Consider the following 17988-nt stretch of genomic DNA (forward strand, 5'->3'; position numbering starts at 1 on the left):
AGCTTCTCCAATTGCAGCAGCTGTAGCGTGTCCTACGGGCTAAGGATGAGCTTGGCAGCTCTGGGCTTGGAGGTTGGCTTCAGGCTTCGTCCACTCTGCCTCCCGCCACAGGTTTATCTGGACATCGAATAGCCGGCCGTTAGCTCGCACACAGTTGGGGATCTCAGCTCTCGGGCGTAAAAATTGCAGCGCCCCATGTTCCCGAAATCCTGGATCCTCGTTCGACGACCCGAGACCTCAGCCTCGGTACGTAACGTGGTGTGTCCGCATTGTCGTATAGGCGCGACCACTCAAGCAGCACTGTTTTGTCACTGGGGTCCTAGAAATGCTATCAGGTCGAGAGTCGTTGGAGAACAGGCGGCCTTCGCACGGCTTTGGAAATCAGCCCAGCAGGCTGCCCTGGTGTTGTGATAGAGCCTGTCAGATTGATATCGAATGGGCGAACAAACCCCACGCTCCCCGCTGACAGGCGGCCTGAACCCTGACCTTCGGACATTTCGAAATATAAAACATCCTGCGGTCTGTGCGTGCTTTGATAGATATGTCTCCGGCGCAATATTTCACAGTCGACAAAGTCGATAGGACCTGTAAGGTACGTGGACGACCTCTGAGAGATTGAATGCAAGCTTGGTCGTTCGGCTTCGAGCGGTCTCCAGACAGGTGCTCTGTATGCAGCTGAGCCCTACTCTTTAGCTTGCCAGCTTAGGCAGGGATTCCAAGACGCTGGACAAGAGATCTGGAATATGGCGATATCCATAGGAGCAGCTGTACATTCGTGTACATTCGGCAGCTACAGAGGGTGACATCGCTGGACAGGAACTTGGGTGCGGACCAAGCGTAATAGGAGATGCCAAGCCATGGCGTGCTTGAAGCAGCTCGGTCTTGGGAAGTCTCATGCAACGATTCGTATCATCGCGGAAGTCGTAGTGCTATTGGTTGCAGCGCAGTATCGTTCTTGTCGGCGTCGGTGAGTACGTGCAAGGTACTGGTGAAGGCAGTCGCACTCCGGTCAACCCTCTATTTTCTTTAACCAGACTGTTCGCCTCGTAGAGATATAGATTGTGAGATGAAGGTGTTGTTGAGTTAATTGGACAAAGGTAAGGAATTGATGAGTGGCGCAATCGTGACTCAGCTGATTGTGGAAGGTAGGTGCGAGCGACGGCAAGGCGAGAGAGCTTTGTAATACAAGTAGTGCAGTCTGGTCAGGCAAAGCTGCACAGTCGCTCAAAGGTGTAAACGAAGATGTTGTGTTGAATGCATTTTAATAGACACCATGCCAAACGCCATGCTTGCTCTCAATTTCATCAATTAGATGCTCGAACAATCACATTCTATCGCCAAAAGATTTACACCTCCAACTCCCGGCTTGCTTGTTGTACAGATTAGGTATACAGGATATTAGAACTGATTAGGTATTAGGAAAGTCATATGTTTATGCGGCATTCATCTTTCGTCCAACATTCGAGCCATGCACCGTGGAAGAGTGTCCGCTAACTGGTTTGCGCAGTGGCATAGAGTTGGAACCTCTACGAGCAGAGCCCGAAGGCACCTTCGGAAGGCTCTCTGCGAGTCCGTTCATCTTGAATACTTGTGCGTCCGGCGCACGGTCAAGTTCCTGTTGGAGTTCGTGGAGTTTGTCCATCGTCGTGAGCTCTCCCATCCAGCTCTTGCCAGTCTTGTGGTCGAAGTGCATGGCCTGCACAGGCCCACCGTATCCGGTGAGGTCAGCTAGCGTTGGTGGGTGAATGATGATCGTCTCCTTGCGCTCGAAGCCTTCTTCAGTCATAAATGTACCCGCTTCAATGATCTCAGGCTCTGTACGGTACTTGGGCATCGTTGTCTGGCGTGAGTAAGGGCTCGAGTGTTCGCAAATTGACCACCAACGATTCTTGTCTGTACGGGCAGGCAACTCATCAGCGGAGATCTCGATAAGCCCCTCACCGTTCGGGTTTGGGATCCAGTGACGAGGCGGAAGAACCTCTGTCATCATTACGGGTTGTATACGATGGAAGTGCTCATAGTTATGGATCTCGCGGTAGATCTTGTGCTGAATGATCTCGTGCTGGTGTGGCTTGATCACCTCGTGTGTGACGGCTAGGTCGCAGTCAGCACATGTTTGGCGCAAGTAAATGCAACGCAGCAGAGGCATAAAAGACAGAAAGTACGTACCAGGCGCCCATGTGATATCTCCATCTGTGTCGACAGTATTCCTGAGATCCACGACACCTTCCTCACGCAGTTTCCTGGCCAACGCGGTTTCTTCGCCACCCGCTGTTCCACCCACGGTAGCATGGCGTACGCCAGACTGTGATCCTTGGACCTCGTGTGGTTCCTGTGCCGATCGTGACGCGTCGTTATCGCCGTCCGAGATGCGTGGCTCCCTCCTCTCCCACCCAGGTTCGACCCGGGCGGTCTTGGGAATGAGGCTCGACCTCTTCCACGAGCCTTTTTCGTGTGAGCTTGTCTCAGTATGCGGACGGATACCATCAACAAGACCACCATTGGTAGTGACATTATCACCAACAGAATGCTGTCCAACAGATCCACCAATTGGGACTGAGCTCAGGGTAGATCCACCTGAGCCAGCACCGACAGACTGTTTACACAAGTGTTGTTGACCGGATGTTGGGTTCGAAGCAGGAGCGCCTAAATGAAATTAGAATCTTATGTCATCTTCTGCTTACAAGAAGACTTGTGGATCGAAGTCTCGCGAGATGCGATTGTATCAGTACTCACCGGATGCAATCCCTGCTGCTCCGTTGTGTGCAGTACCAGCCGCAGCACGGCTTCCACTATCGATCGATGTACTATAACGCGCGATATTGCGATCGGCAACATCTTCCTCGTGTCGTGCCTCACTCTCTCCAGTGATGTGTCGCCTGTCCCCACTAAGGGTGATGTATTCGTCGCCATGGTCGTCGTTCACCGGTGAAAGGGCAGGTAGATAGGCCTTGTAATCGTTCTCTATAGCACCGCCGTTGGGATCGGAGGAAGACGCGAAGTCAATGGCTGCCATATGCCTCACGGACGCTTGACTTTGGCGACGGTCATCGTAAGCCGAACTGACTGGTCTGCTACGGCCTGTGTAGACGGAGCCAGTTGCGGATGAGTCGACTGAGATGCGACCATTTCGGTCTGAAGACACGCGGTGTCGATCTCCATATGGTGGACTTGCTTCGACGTGGTGGGTGTTGCTCTCCAAAGGCTCATGTTGACCTGAAGAACTTTTCGATTTACTGGACCTCCGAAACACAGACTTCAATTTTCGCTGCATGGTGTTTGCCTCTCACGATGATGCCCAGGTGAAATGATAGAACGCGCGAGATCTTGAAAAACAAAACTTAGGTATGGCGCTGATGTCGCAAGTACGTAAGGCAGGCGAGTCTCAATGAACCCAATTGCTGGATTCGTAAGGCTACAATATGGACCAGGGAAGCTATGACGCATACAACGTGCTTTCCAGAGTTCAGAAGACCATCGAATGAAGGAGCGAGGCGGCTGAAGTATGGAATAATTTGGTGGACCAAAAAGAACAGTCTAGAAGCCGTTCAATGACAGCGCGGTCAAACGTCAAATCGCTGCTATGAACCCTTTCGGTGACGTTGTGGCTCGTCAGAATGTACAACGATGTACAGCAGAGCGTGGCAAAGTTGAATTAGATCCGAAGGCGGAGTCTCCGAGAGATCCAGGCACTCCGGGCTGTCTGCTTCCATTGCTTCTTCCAGCATCCCACGGGGCTCCCTTGTTGAGGGCTCAGATGGGACTCAATTGAGGCTGCTAACTGATGCATGGCGCACTTAATGACGTAGCAGCATCGTGATGTTCAGTTCTTCTCCCACAACAATCGCTCAACGATCACAAGAAGCATATCAGGCCCACCTAGGTCCTGTGACGAAGCCCTAAGCATCGCGTGTTTGCAGTGGGCTTGGTGGACATGCAAGACGGGATGACGACAAGCAAGTGAGGTGGCCAACTGCGGACAGCTCCCGCCTGCTGATCGCAATAGCGTACCAAAGGACAGGGTGATCCTCAGTGCGTCAGTCTCGAATGTGGCCATGGCTCCGGTACAGAGAGCGAAACAGGATGAGACAGACACCAGTGTGCGGGAGACGCGTAGGGAGTGTGGGGACGAGCAACATCGAAAAGGTAATCGCCTTGCCATTCTGTCATGTTTTCGGCATGCGCACAGACACCATTCCTTAACCGATCAAGACCGATAGCATCACCCCAGCGCCACTCTAGCGCCACCCCAGCGCAGATCTTCCCGTCTCCTGTTCCCTTTTTGAGCACAATCTCATATACACAACTTTGGATGAGCTTGGGCAGCGTTGCGAGCAGAGGATTGCCAGTAACTGCGTAGTGCTGTGAAAGTTGCATGGAAGGTGGGCTAGTCAGCAGCAGCAGTCGCAGCGAATGGCCTAGGAAGGACTGGACCACAGTGCTCCACTCGCTTGAGAGCATGAGTTCTACGTCAAGCGTAACGCTTGCCGTACCGGCGTAAACAGTGGCTGATGAACTGATCTGAGGTACCCCTGACGTACATCAACAACAGGTCTTTGTGACCCGAACTCCTCGGAGCTACCGTCGCTGCCACACAGCGGGACCCGTCAAAATCGAGCCCGCCTTTATGGAGCCAATGAACATCGCCACACAGTGCATCGAACAGCTAGGTCGGACATTGCGATGGCCCTGAAATGACGTGCCGCGGATGCTTTCAAGTCCTGTCAATTACGTCGTTCTGCGCATGCTCCAACAGTGCAGGGGTATAAAGGGTTCAAGCAGCTACTGCTTAAGCTCATCATTCTACCATCATCAAACACCAATTCCCCGAGCCTCATAACTCTCAGAACTTCTTCACTCAACCTTCCACTACTTCCATATTAACCAACAACACACAAAACATCACAATGGACAAGGCCAAGGCAGCTATCACCGACTTCATGTCCAAGTCTGGACATCACGACACCACTGTCCACGAGTCCGTTGCCCCTGCTATTCAGCACGAGGTTGTTAAGCCCCACGTTCACGAGGAGGTTCAGACCGCTGTCGACAAAGAGGTTCACCAAGACCACTACCACCGCACTGTCCAGCCCGTCCAGGACCGCGAGGTCCTCCCTGAGACACACACTGCCAAGCTCGGCGCTGTTCAGCAGCGCGAGTTTGACCACCGTGATCACGACAGCACAAAGAGGAACCTCATCGACGAGCAGGCACGCTTCAAGGATGAGCGCCGTGTAGATGCTACCACCCACAGCCAGAGCGCTGCTGCTGCCATTGGTGGTGAACATGTTCACCATCACATCCACGAGACTATCCAGCCTGTGGTTCAGAGGGAGACCATCCAGCCCAACGTTGTTCACACTACCGTTCCTATCCACGAGATTCACCACAACAAGGCTACCCACCACAGCACCACTGCTCTGCCCGCTATGACCATGTCTGAGTTCACTGCCAAGGGTGGAGCTCTCACTGGCCGTGAGGAGCGCTACGACGCCTTTGAGGGTGTCCCCAAGAACATCGGTGCCGGCACTGCTGGTGGCTTCGGCGCCATCCGCGAGGGTGAGGGTCACCGTGACCACCACCACGTCGCTGGTGCTCCCCGCCACGGTGACTACGACAACACTGCCCGTCACGGCAACGACGCCACTGGCCTCAACCAGCGTGAGTTGAACGCTGCTCAAGGTGTCAACACTGGCTCCGGTCTCACTGGCACACACTCTCACCACCGTGAGGGAGGTGCCGCCGGCGCCCTCGCTGGTGCTGCCGCTGCTGGCGCTGCCGGCCACCACGGCCAGCAGCACAACGACTTCGCTCGCGACAACCGCACCCACACCACCAAGGATGGTCTCCCTGATGCCCTAACTGAGCACCGCTCAAGGGCCGATGCTCACAACACCCACACCCGTGGCTCCTCTTCTTCCTCCTCCGACAACGGTACCGGAGAGCACAAGAAGCCTGGTCTGATGGACAAGCTCAACCCCAAGGTTGACGCTGACGGCGATGGCAAGCGTGGTTTCATGAAATAGATGCACACTTCATGCATCTTAATTTCCTAATGTTTTAACGAGCCATGAGTATGTAGATACCATATCAATATTGTACAGTAATTCAAACACGTGAACAACAGTCTCTCCAAACTATGCCCAGCTCGTGTCTCATCTTTCTTTGTTGATCATAATTACCCCTCAATGACGTCTGGCCTGCTTTAGCTTCAGTAGCATGTACGTGCGGCATCTAAGGATCCACTGTTCTTCAGCCACAGCAGCCTCAAGCGGCTCGTACCATCAAAGTACCGACTGCCTCACGCGACTAGAAGACTTGGTAAATACGCTGTTGCGACCAGATATCAAGTTTCCCCATACTGACAGTGGCAAATGCTCAGATCTCAACCACCACATAATGACGCATCAAAGTACCCTCTGGGCGATGGGCTTCCACTCAGAAGTCGGTCTTTCGGTTGCGACAAGTACAACGCGACCTCCAGTCCAAGACAATCCCTCACTTCGCTCTACAAGGTCAATGCCTTCCTCCTGAGCGAGCTTGCTCGTCTCTTCGAGCCCTTTCGCATCGACTTGGGAGCAGTCATGACTGTATCAGCGGTCAACCATGACATCCTCAGTGATCGGTTGCATGGGACTTACTACAACAGGCTTACATGCGGGTTGTACGTCTCTTCCGCCCACTTCCTAGCCGTCTCCTCGTCCATATGATCGGCAACCTGTTTTCTGCAGACCTTCGCTAGCGCTTTCAATCCGGTGGTCTTTTGGCACTTAATGTAGAGTTTGCGGAAGTAGACATCCTCACTGTCTAGCTTTTCAAAATCAACCTGCACGTCACCACCAGCTTGGAGATCCAGAGAGTCGAGCCATTTCTGGGGCTCTGATCCATAGCTTGTTGGTGATACCAGGTCCGACGTCAGTGTAACGTGGGGAATGAAGAGGTCCGTCGAGCCAAAGCGTAATGCTGTCCGCTTGATCAGAGATGCAAGCACATCATTCAACGGATGCGTTTCCGGCGGAAGGAGCCATAGGGATGAGCCGGGCATGTTGCATGAGCAATCGCAAAAGTTGGGAAGATGTTGTCGAACTGTTTATTAAACACCAGTCGCTGCGTCATGGGTCGTTTAGCCGCACGTACTTGGCGCCATGCTCCCCGCGCAATCCTTCCGTCTCGGCATCGGCATCTCGACGCTTAGGTTCCCGCGACGCCTGCTTTCACATGTGAATAAATCCAAACCAAACATCCGCATGACAGCACATAACCGACCCGCGCAAATAACGCGACGACATGCCATCCAGTGGCGTCATCAGCCGATCCTCTAGACGCTGTCACGATGGCTGGCGCGTTGCTATGGAGCGTTTTTGGCTGCTTTGCTGAGATCGTCTTGTTCTGGCTACGGGTATGTTGCTCCTCGATACTGCTATAATGGCTCCTTGCAAGCTCCCCACTAACGCCTGATGCTAAAGCAACTCCCTGCATGGTGGATGAAGAAGAACCCAAGAGATCTGCTCCTCGAAACAATCGCAGAGGCACGCTGCTTCGAGGAGTGGGAGGCCGCGGCCTATCATTTGGACGAGCTCCAAGGCTACGATCTCTGGCGCCAGAATGCTACGAGCAAGTACTACAACTACCGCCTCATCCACCAGCGCCTCACGGGTATCATCGAGGCTCACGACGATGATGACATGCTGGGCCTGATCGGCCTGCTGCGCAGCGGTCTCGTTCGCAACCTCGGAAACATCACTGCACCACGCCTGTTCGACCGTGCTTACGGCGGAACGAAGCTCCTAATTGAGGACTATGTCACGCAAGTCTCGTATGCGATCGAATATCTCACGCAGTACCCGACTGCGGCAAGCTCGGATACCGGGTTGACGAACCAAGCGAAGTTGGATGTGTTGCACGATACAAGGCAGGCATTTGGGAGATCAGTGCTGGTGTTGCAAGGCGGACAGATCTTCGGTATTTGTCACCTGGGTGTTGTCAAGGCACTCCATTTGCGTGGCCTGCTTCCTCGCATCATTGCTGGGACTGCTACCGGTGCTATCATCGCAGCATTGGTTGGAGTACATACAGAAGATGAGCTGCTAGACTTCCTGAACGGGAAGAACATCGACCTGAGTGCTTTCACGAAGCACCCACGGAAGAAGGGTTCGAAAGGCAGTGGCTGGCTAGAGACACTCACGCGCCGCATCAGACGTTGGTGGCAGGAGGGACACTTCCTTGATGTTGGCGTGCTGGAGCAGCTGCTGAGGGCGAACGTCGGGGACCTGACCTTTCAAGAGGCATACACCAGGACGAAGAGGGTGCTGAACATCACCGTAACCACCAGTGGAGGTGGAGGCGTGCCAAACCTGCTGAACTACCTCACAGCACCAAACGTAGTATGCACCACTTCAAACGCATGCCAACACCCAACTGACACACCCAGCTCATCTGGTCCGCCGCCCTCGCCTCCAACGCAACCGCTTCTTCCACCCTCTACAACCCGGTCGTGCTCATGTGCAAAGACGACTCCGGCACCATCGCCCCCTGGTCCCCCGCCCACGAAACCACTTTCCGGCCGTGGACGCATGCCTCGTACACCGACCGACAATCACCTCTCCACCGCATTGCTGAGCTCTTCAACGTCAACCACTTCATCGTCTCGCAAGCGCGGCCGTACCTCGCGCCCTTCCTGCGGTCGGACCTGCACCACCCGAACCCGCGGCAAGACGGGCGCTGGAAGCTGTCCATGCCTCTCTTACGGCTCGTGGTGCTGGAAGTCCAGCACCGCTTACACCAACTCGACGACCTGGGCTATCTCTCACCCTCCATACGCCGATTTTTGCTCGACGAGAATATCCCCGGTGCTTCCTTGACGCTAGTTCCTGAACTCTCGCCGGGAGACTTTTTTAAACTGCTGGAGAACCCGACGAAGGAGGCGATTGACTATTGGGTTCTGAAGGGCGAGAGGAGTGTTTGGCCTGCTGTTACGGCGCTGAAGATTAGATGTGCGATTGAAGTTGAGTTGGATCGGGGGTATCAGCTTGTTAGGAGGCGGAAGCCGTTTGAGAGCGTGAGGAGTCGCGGGTTGAGGAAGAGTGGGAGTCGCGGGGAGGTGAGAGAGCGTGGGAGTCAGGAGTTTGGGGCGGGGAGGATGCAGAGAAGGGCTAGGGCGGAGAGCTTTGGGGGGTAGTGGATGCTGAGCGACGACTTATCCGTATGCATACAAGAATGTTGACATTACTTTCCATAAGGGGTCGCTTCAACGTCTCTGCATCGGCCCGCTGAACCCCTTCACCAACGCAAACCCTAATACGACACCCATACCAAAGACTACCAGTGTATTTGCCGACAAGCTCGGTCCCTTCTGGCCCTGATTCATTTTCCTCGCCTTCTCAGCATACTCTTTCTTCCTCGCCTCCACCTCATCCTCAACTCTCGGCTTCTCTTCCTTCGCCGCACCAATGCCCAAATACTCCCTCACCAGCAAATCATCGCTCTCACTCAAATCAACCCACTCCGCCTTACTATCTCCCTGATCCAGCGGACTCCTGATATTCAACCCCCCAAACACACCCTCCTTCCCTTCTTTTCTCGCTGGACTAATACCTTCAGGCATCCACTCTTCTAGCATAGAGGCAGGCAAACTCCGAAACATAAGACCCATCCACATCTCCAGCACATTCAACAGCAAGTCCGGATTATCCATGCCCAGCAGCGCATGTCCGCCCATATTCGGGCTTGGGAGAACGGCTAAGACGCCGATGGCGTTGTAGATGGAGGACTGCAGGGCGTGGTAGTGCAGGCTGGGATTGTCGCGCCGGTAGCGGAAGTTGAGGTGTTGGGCTATGCGGATGCGGAGGGAGGAGGTTTGCCCGATGTAGAGACGCATACGTTTGTCGAGCCCGAGGATGCCGTTGAGGTAGATGGCCGGGGAGGAGGTGCGCAGGTCGCCGGCTATGAGTTTGAGACTGTTTGGAAGTTAGAGTCGTGGAGGTCGTCGCGGTCTTGGGACGTACGCATCGAGGTTCCAGCGCCCATTTAGGTAGGACCAGACTTGTGGGCGAATGCAGCGGAAGCAGAAGTCATCGAGTCGGGGGTGGCGTTCTACCCATTTGCCATACCGAACGTAGTGTTTTGATTCCGGCTCTTTCAGTTTCGATAGTAGATGTCTCAATATCTCTTGTGCTTCAATCTGCGCTGGTAAGAGTTGGGAGGGTAAATCATTCATCCTGGAGGTCGTCGTTGATGCTGACGTTGATGAATTCAGTATCCACGTCTGCGACATGTGTGAACTTTGATGTGAGCTTTGAGCAGCTGCCATGTTGTATACGATTCCACCTCTTCAAGCTGTAGTCTCGAAAGTCGCAGGATGTTGGGTCAGGGTGCGCCTATTCCGGCTAGTGCGAAGGCAGTAAAACCTGTCTGAGCGTGTAGTTGTACGTCTGCTGCCTAGTCCAAGTGATTTCAAATGACGATGTCTCAAGTGACAGGCTGTCGAAGCTTTGTATGTCTAACGGCTAGTGATGTTGGTGTTCCTGAAATCGAGCACAGATGAGGCTCGAGAGCTTTAGCGGCTGGTGAAGTTGCCTGATAAGGCAGTAAAAGTACTTTGGTGTCGATTACGGGCGCCCCTCGGGATGGGTACCCATGCAATAAGCTGGATCCTTCAGGAACTGTCTTGAGCTGCCTTGGGTGCCATGGTTCCTGGACGAAGAAGGCCAGATGCTCAGACATTTGACCTCTCTGAGCAGCGCAGATGTTAGAACTTACAGATGCCACGTCGCCAGCAGAAGCACGTTCTGTAGTTGAGCTGGGAGTGAGCTGGTAAGCCACAAACACTTCCAGAGGTGATCAGGCGCTCTTGTGAGCAGCAGAGCTTGCTGAGCTAGCAGCCTTGCATCTTTGATGTCACATTCTTAAGCACTGTTGTTGTGAAATAAGATCATGGGTTCTGGAAGAAGTCAAAGGAAGGTGCAGCCCGATCTAATCTTATCTCATCGCCGCCCACCGCCGAACTGGCCACGACCCCTGCGACTAGAGGCCAGAGCAGCACATCAACGTTGCAAGCTACTAAGATAACACGCAACAGTCCACCTGTCCACCCTGCTTTTGTATTCCGTTCTGTTCAGTTCTCTTCTCAGTACCTTGACGCAACTGCTACGCCAGCAAAATGGCAAGTACCTCTCCGCACCCGTTGCGCAAATGCACCTGCCCGAGCTTCACCCGCTGACTTCATTGTAGGCGAACGTAATAGCGAACTCAGGCCACGATGATATGATTGTACGTTCACATCTTCACCTCGAATCTTCCTCGAAGCCGCACAATACTGCCGCCTCCGAATCTGCGAACCTAAAAGATACAACGCGCAATGGCCGCCAACAGAGTTGATTTGCTGTCAATAGAAGCTAATGAAGCTCAGCACGATGCCGTTCTGGACTACTATGGCAGGCGGTTAGCGACATGCTCTTCGGATAAGACAATCAAGATCTTCGAAGTTGAGGGCGAAACCCACAGGCTGGTCGAGACACTGAAGGGGTACGTCACCACAGAACTTCGGCGGGGCATGTTGTTGACAGCTTGACAGACACGAGGGCGCTGTATGGTGTGTAGCATGGGCGCACCCCAAGTATGGCAACATTCTCGCCTCTTCGTCGTACGATGGCAAGGTCCTCATCTGGCGCGAACAAGGCGGCGCCTGGCAAAAGATCTACGATGTCGCGCTCCACACCGCGTCTGTCAACCACGTCGCCTGGGCGCCCCACGAGGCCGGCTGCCTCCTCGCCTGCGCTTCCTCTGACGGCAACGTGTCGGTTCTCGAGTTCAAGGACAACAACTGGACACACCAGATCTTCCAAGCTTGCGGCTCCGGCGTGAACAGCGTTTCGTGGGCACCAGCTGTTGCACCCGGCCAGATTGTCAGTGCTAGCGGAAACCAGGCCGGCACCGCACGACGATTCGTCACCGGCGGCAGCGACTGCCAGGTCAAGCTTTGGGAGTTCAGTGCAGAGACAGGAAGCTGGCAAAACACACAAATCCTGCCTGGCCACACAGACTGGGTCCGCGACGTAGCATGGTCACCAACCGTCCTTTCCAAGTCGTACATTGCCTCTGCATCCCAAGACAAGACAGTTCGTATCTGGACATCCTCAGATCTGCGTATGTACAGGAGCTGCTATAGTAAACGCACCGAACTAACCATTTGTAGGCGACTGGAAATCTACCGTCCTTAACGTCGACGCTGCCGCATGGCGTGTGAGCTGGAGCCTCAGCGGCAATGTGCTCGCAGTCAGCACTGGCGACAACCGGGTTAGCTTGTGGAAGGAGAGGTTGAGCGGTGGATGGGACTGTGTCAAGACAATTGAGGAGTAAAAGAGATTCGAAGGCGGGAAGTTTCGAACATGCATCAAAAGCGCAGCACTATATGAGTGCTAGGTTGGCACGGCACGATTGCTAGCAGATATCAAGCAAGTCAGCAAGGCTCGAATGACAGGACACGACCACTTCAAGTCCCTCTATGTCTACTTGTTCACTGACAAGTCATTGAGACTCGACTGGACATGAACCTCAAACTTTGACTACTGCTTCGGTTCATCCAGAAGCAACAGAAACTGTTCCTTCAATTCCAATGCGCCAATTATCCAAACCCATACGCGACAAATCATACTGAATTCTTGATCGACGACTGTCAATTCAGAGAGACTCTTGACGGTTGCCTTTGAGGTATCTAGGTACTCACGATAACACGTGCTGAGTTGTGCAGATACACCGCCTCGCGCTTCCCAATGCAGAAGTGGGTCTTGTGCCATGTGAATCCTTCAGGATTACGGAACGAAAGTCGATTCGTTTGTAGCATCCACACACGACCATCTTGTATTCAGTGGTTGCGCTGAGCATTCAATTGACGCAGCAACCGACAACCCGACAGACAGCGCTAGTGAACAGCGACGCCCCGGACACCAAGCTGTCAGCGGCAAACCATAGACTCGTCCGTCTCCAGATCTAGCCCACCTGAACGTGGGGAGTTGATCAATGAGAACGGAAGTTGAGCCTTAGGTAGTGGGCTAGGAAATGACGACAGCGACAAGCGAGAGGCACTAACAGTTAACAGGTCAAGGGCGTGCCCCCCAACAACCTTCGAACACTGGATTTCTGCTGCACATGCACCTTTCCTTAGTGGCGGATCCCGGTACAGGTACGGGATACAGTCGAATAAATAACGTCAATTGCTTGAGTGTTGCAGGTTTCTCCACGCTCTTTCCCTCCCCCACATCAAATACCTAGACGATGTCTATCATCGACACTACCAAGGACCTGTCAGCACTCTTCTCGCAGCAGGTCAAAGTCACACCTGATGCCATTGCGTTAGAAGACGAGAAGAACACATATACATACCAACAACTCCACGACAAGGTCGCCGAGCTTGCTCTACAGCTCCGCGGTCATGGCGTGGGCCGTGACAGTTTAGTCGGTGTGCTACTACCGCGCTCCGCTGACTATGTTATCGCATGTCTGGCTGCGCTACGAGCGGGTGGAGCCTTCTTGGTGCTCGAATTAGCATATCCGCCAGATCTGCTTGCAGATGTGCTGGAGGATGCACGTCCCACGGCGGTGGTCACCATCAGCGCTGAAGTCGGAAAGATCTCATCAGGAACAACGCTGGTGGTGCTGGATGAGCAAGATTCGAAGTCAAACGGCCACGTGGACGAGTCAGAATTGCCGCCCCTGCCAGAAGAGACCGACTTGGACCGATTATGTTTCGTTGCCTATTCCAGCGGCACGACTGGCAAGCCCAAGGGCATTGCCAACCCACACAAAGCGGCCGTACTCTCATACAACCTCAGATTTGGCTTTTCAGATATCCAGCCTGGAGATCGAGTAGCCTGCAACGTGTTCTTTGTATGGGAGATCATAAGACCACTGTTGCGGGGAGCAACAGTTATTGCTGTACCTGACGAGGCCAGCTATGACCCCCGAATGCTCGTTGATCTTCTCAGCACAAAGAAGGTCACTGAGACACTCTTCACGCCTACTTTGTTCGCCGCTGTACTGGCCCGTCACCAAGCGCTGGAGACACGCCTTCCTAATTTGAAGACTGTATGGCTCAACGGTGAGGTAGTGACCACCGACCTTGCAAGGCGAGGAATCAAGGCTCTGCCAAACACCCGTCTCCTCAATGTCTACAGCGCCTGCGAAACACACGAAATTGCTTGTGGCGACATCAAGGAGATGCTTGGGCAGATCGAAAAGGACGCTCCGTACTGTCCAGTCGGCCCGCCTATCATCGACAAGAAGTATGTCTACATTCTCAACGAGAGTGGCCAGAAGGTGGATGAAGGAGAGAACGGCGAGCTTTTCATCGGCGGTCACCTGCTTGCGCGTGGATACCTCAACCTTCCAGAGGTCACTGCTAAGGCCTTCACACCGAACCCATTCAGCTCACAGAAGGGTGCCCGGATGTACAGGACCGGAGACAAGGCCAGAATACTACCAAGCGGGTTACTCGAGATTACTGGTCGTGTTGGCGCGATGATCAAAATCCGTGGATACTCGGTCGTTCCTGGCAAGGTCGAGAGCGAAATTCGCAACCACCTAGCTGTCAGTCACTGCGCTGTCATTGCTTACGGTGATGGTATTGATAGGCAACTCGTTGCGTACATCGTCCGCGACAAGGAGTCATCAGAAGAGCGCCCTGTAGTCGAGATTGATAAGGCAGGACGCAGCTCAACTGCGCGACGCATGCTGCAGGCGTACCTTGCCCACTATATGCTACCTGCTCTCTGGGTCGAATTGGAGACATTGCCTACCAACGATGTTTCTGGTAAGGTGAATGTCAAGGCTCTCCCTCCACCAAGGTCAAGTTCGCCAACCGGAAGCGCTCGCAAGTACGAGCAAAGTCCTATCTCTATCGAGCAGATCACAACAATCTGGGCGTCAATCCTCAACATCGATGCTAACTCCATCACGCCGGAGTACAACTTTTTCGATCTCGGAGGCCACTCACTTCTGCTTGCTGATCTTGCGGCACGTCTGTCGAACACTTTCGGTTTCCGAGTTCCAGTTGCGCGTCTTGCGACACCAGCAACCCTCAACGGCCACCTCGATACCGTCCGGAAGATCCGAGATGGCAACACCGCCGAGATTCAGGAGAACCTACCTGCCGTTCTCAAGGCCGATTCTGTTTTGGACAAAGATATTCAGCCTAAGGAGGCCAAGTTTGTCGCACTCAAGGATGCTAAGACAGTACTGCTGACTGGTGTTACTGGTTTCCTTGGTGCTTTCCTCCTTAAAGATCTGCTTGAGCACACATCTGCTACCATTATCTGTATGGTTCGATTTGCCGATGCTTCGCAGGATGACGTTCCAGCTGCCATAGCAAGGATCCGAAGCAATCTCCTTGACTTTGGCTTGTGGAGTGATTCCATCATGGAACGTGTCGAAATCCTGCCAGGTAACTTGTCCAGAAAGCGATTCGGTCTACCACCAGGCACCTTCCAGAAGCTCGCTGATCGACTCGATGTCATCATTCACGCTGCTGCCACTGTTAACTTAGTGTACCCATACGCTGCGTTGCAGAAGCCCAACGTTGGTGGTACAAGGGAAATTCTTCGCCTCGCCAGCGCCGGTGGTGTCACAGTCCAATATGTCTCCACAAACGGTGTCCTTCCTCCGGCGAAGGGCCGCGGGGGATGGTCCGAGGACAGCATGCTTGGTGTAGAAGACGTTCCTACCAAGCTTGCAGACGGTTATGGTCAGACTAAGTGGGTCGCTGAGCAGCTTGCTCTGGAGGCACAGAAGCGCGGCCTGCCATTGAAGATCCACCGTCTCGGTACCATCAGTGGACACAGCGAGACCGGTGCTGCTAACGCCTGGGATTTGTTGACAGCGTTGATCGTTGAGTCAATCAGAATCGGCCACTACCCAGACGTCAAGGGCTGGCGCGCTGAGATGACACCTGTCGACTTCGTCAGCAAAGCCATCCTTCACCTCAGTGATCAAATCGAGACCGATCAGACCATCTTCCACATCGGTGACCCAGATCCAGTCGACATCAGCCAGGTCTTCGAGGATGTCGAGAAGCTCGGCTATCCCACCAAGTCCCTAGCTTTCGATAAATGGGTCGCTCTATGGGACGAGAAGCGTGGATCCGCCAAGGGTGGTGTTGGTGCTTTCACCGTCGACATTCTCCGCAGCGGTATGCCAAGCATAGAGTTCCTTCGGGATGTTGTCGTCCTCGACAACGCAAAGACACGACCACTTCGTTCGGCAGTCGAGCGTCCGAAGGTCGACGAGGCACTTCTCGAGACCTACACACGACACTGGTACGCACGTGGTTGGCTAGCGCAACCGCCTCAGAGCCAGAATGCTGTAGGTGGAGCCGCCCGAACACTCCCACGCCGAGGACCCCTCTACGGCAAGGTTGCCATCGTCATGGGCGCATCTTCAGGCATCGGTGCCGCCACCGCCGCAGCACTCACAAGAGAAGGCTGCCACGTCGCTCTTGCCGCGCGCCGCATCGATGCTCTCGAGAGCCTCAAGAAGCGCCTCACCATCCGCGAGGGCAAGATAATTACCCAAAAGACCGACGTCACCGACAAGGCTCAAGTCGAAGCCCTTGTCGCCGCCGCAGAGAAGCAGCTCGGCCCCGTCGATATCTTCGTCAATGTCTCGGGTGTCATGTACTTCACCATGATGGCGAACGCACTCACAGACCAGTGGAATCAGACCGTCGATGTCAACTGCAAGGGTATTTGCAACACCATCGCCGCCGTCGTACCCTCGATGCTCAAGCGCGGCAAGGGCCACTTCGTCGCCATCTCCTCGGACGCTGGCCGCAAAGTATTCCCCGGCCTAGGTGTATACTCAGCATCCAAGTTCTTCGTCGAGGCAACATTGCAGGCTCTGCGTGTTGAGACTGCTGGCACTGGCTTGAGGGTTACGAGCGTGCAGCCGGGTAATGTTGCGACGGATTTGCTGGGCATGAGTACGGATAAGGAGGCGCTGAAGAAGTATGGTGAGCCGAGCGGTGCGAAGGTTCTAGATCCGGAGGATGTGGCGGGCAGTATTGTGTATGCGCTGAAGCAGCCGGAGCATGTTGCTGTTAATGAGGTTATGATCGAGCCGAGGGATGAGCCAATCTAGACGAGGATGACAGGATATAGAGTAGTCAAAGCATGTACCACAATAGTCATGTCACTAGGATATCATTAAGCATTATTGGTGCGATACCCTCTCTCAGCCACGCTTCTGCTGTGGTAGCTCATCATTCGCCGCTTTTCCAATCCTCTGTATGCTGTCTGCAAACCCTCTAAAGCCGTCGGCAGCAGTGTGTACTCTGTTCTGAGCCAGTTCTGCAGTCTCTCGCGCCCGCTGCGCTTCCCTCTCAATATCACGTTCTGCTTCGGCAATCCTCGTACCTCGCGCCTCGACCTCTTGCCCCAAATCTCGCCCAAGCTGTGCAACATTTGCAGCTTCAACGCCACGCTCGAACTCCCTACGTCCTTGGTCAAGATCACCACGCGCATGTTCAATTTCTCGTTCCGCTGCTTGCAGCCCTCTCTTCTCCATGTCTTGCTCCCAGTCTCTCCCAGTCTGCAATGCGTTCGCAGTGGTTGCTGTGACGCTCCTCTCAAACTCATTGCGGCGCTGAATCAAGTCTCCACAAGCGTGCTCAATCTCACGCTCAGCAGCTCTCATACCCTTCTCCCAATCCCTTCCACTCTGTATTGCATCCTGACCGACCTGGACTACCTTTCCCCTCGTAGCATCCAGCTCACTCTCAAGCCTCCTCAAGCGCTCTTCTTCCTTGTGCGCCAGGTTTTCTAGGAAGTCTGTGACTTTGTGTCCGTACTTCAACTCCAGCTCTTGCAGCTTGCTCTGTCCCTGACCATACGCGCCATGCATCATACTCTGCAGCTTTGGAATCTGAGGGTTGTTTGGTTGACCCCTGTTGCGCAGATCGCTGAGGCTGATGTACGCCTCCGGCGTGTTATTCTGGATATC

At 54.0% G+C, this 17988-nt stretch overlaps 7 protein-coding genes across 7 annotated transcripts; 4 read left to right on the forward strand and 3 right to left on the reverse strand.

Annotated features, from left to right (window-relative positions):
- Window positions 1-1432: 1432 nt before the first annotated feature.
- Window positions 1433-3274, reverse strand: BU25DRAFT_417852 (uncharacterized protein; the record flags this gene model as incomplete). The annotated part of the gene is made up of 3 exons (XM_033707834.1): window positions 1433-2094; window positions 2170-2646; window positions 2737-3274. The coding sequence occupies 3 exons, from the start codon at window positions 3272-3274 to the stop codon at window positions 1433-1435; spliced, it is 1677 nt and encodes a 558-aa protein (XP_033566294.1).
- A 1633-nt stretch (window positions 3275-4907) lies between these two features.
- On the forward strand, window positions 4908-6026 carry BU25DRAFT_428032 (uncharacterized protein; the record flags this gene model as incomplete). Its single annotated transcript, XM_033708477.1, has 1 exon — window positions 4908-6026. One exon carries the CDS (start codon window positions 4908-4910, stop codon window positions 6024-6026), a length of 1119 nt encoding a protein of 372 aa, XP_033566295.1.
- On the reverse strand, window positions 5966-7088 carry BU25DRAFT_406624 (2',3'-cyclic-nucleotide 3'-phosphodiesterase). Its single transcript, XM_033705332.1, has 2 exons — window positions 6642-7088; window positions 5966-6588 (listed from the first exon to the last, which is right to left on the reverse strand). Exons 1-2 carry the CDS (start codon window positions 7043-7045, stop codon window positions 6408-6410), a joined length of 585 nt encoding a protein of 194 aa, XP_033566296.1. The 5' UTR covers window positions 7046-7088; the 3' UTR covers window positions 5966-6407.
- Window positions 7089-7402: 314 nt separating this feature from the next.
- BU25DRAFT_383739 (uncharacterized protein) lies at window positions 7403-9178 on the forward strand (the record flags this gene model as incomplete). Its single annotated transcript, XM_033704299.1, has 2 exons — window positions 7403-8384; window positions 8432-9178. The coding sequence occupies exons 1-2, from the start codon at window positions 7458-7460 to the stop codon at window positions 9176-9178; spliced, it is 1674 nt and encodes a 557-aa protein (XP_033566297.1). The 5' UTR covers window positions 7403-7457.
- A 180-nt stretch (window positions 9179-9358) lies between these two features.
- BU25DRAFT_325384 (uncharacterized protein) lies at window positions 9359-10234 on the reverse strand (the record flags this gene model as incomplete). The annotated part of the gene is made up of 2 exons (XM_033702283.1): window positions 9359-9956; window positions 10005-10234. Coding segments are annotated over 2 exons (828 nt in total), but the record flags the coding sequence as incomplete, so codon positions are not given.
- Window positions 10235-10942: 708 nt separating this feature from the next.
- Window positions 10943-12500, forward strand: BU25DRAFT_406627 (Sec13 protein-like protein). Its single transcript, XM_033705333.1, has 5 exons — window positions 10943-11161; window positions 11230-11268; window positions 11408-11523; window positions 11573-12144; window positions 12194-12500. Exons 1-5 carry the CDS (start codon window positions 11159-11161, stop codon window positions 12355-12357), a joined length of 894 nt encoding a protein of 297 aa, XP_033566299.1. The 5' UTR covers window positions 10943-11158; the 3' UTR covers window positions 12358-12500.
- A 415-nt stretch (window positions 12501-12915) lies between these two features.
- BU25DRAFT_358745 (tyrocidine synthetase 1) lies at window positions 12916-17180 on the forward strand. The gene is made up of 2 exons (XM_033703618.1): window positions 12916-13041; window positions 13097-17180. Exon 2 carries the CDS (start codon window positions 13273-13275, stop codon window positions 17125-17127), a length of 3855 nt encoding a protein of 1284 aa, XP_033566300.1. The 5' UTR covers window positions 12916-13041; window positions 13097-13272; the 3' UTR covers window positions 17128-17180.
- Window positions 17181-17988: the final 808 nt, after the last annotated feature.

This window comes from Macroventuria anomochaeta (assembly GCF_010093625.1).
Source record: "Macroventuria anomochaeta strain CBS 525.71 unplaced genomic scaffold BU25scaffold_3, whole genome shotgun sequence".
NCBI lineage: Eukaryota > Fungi > Ascomycota > Dothideomycetes > Pleosporales > Didymellaceae > Macroventuria > Macroventuria anomochaeta.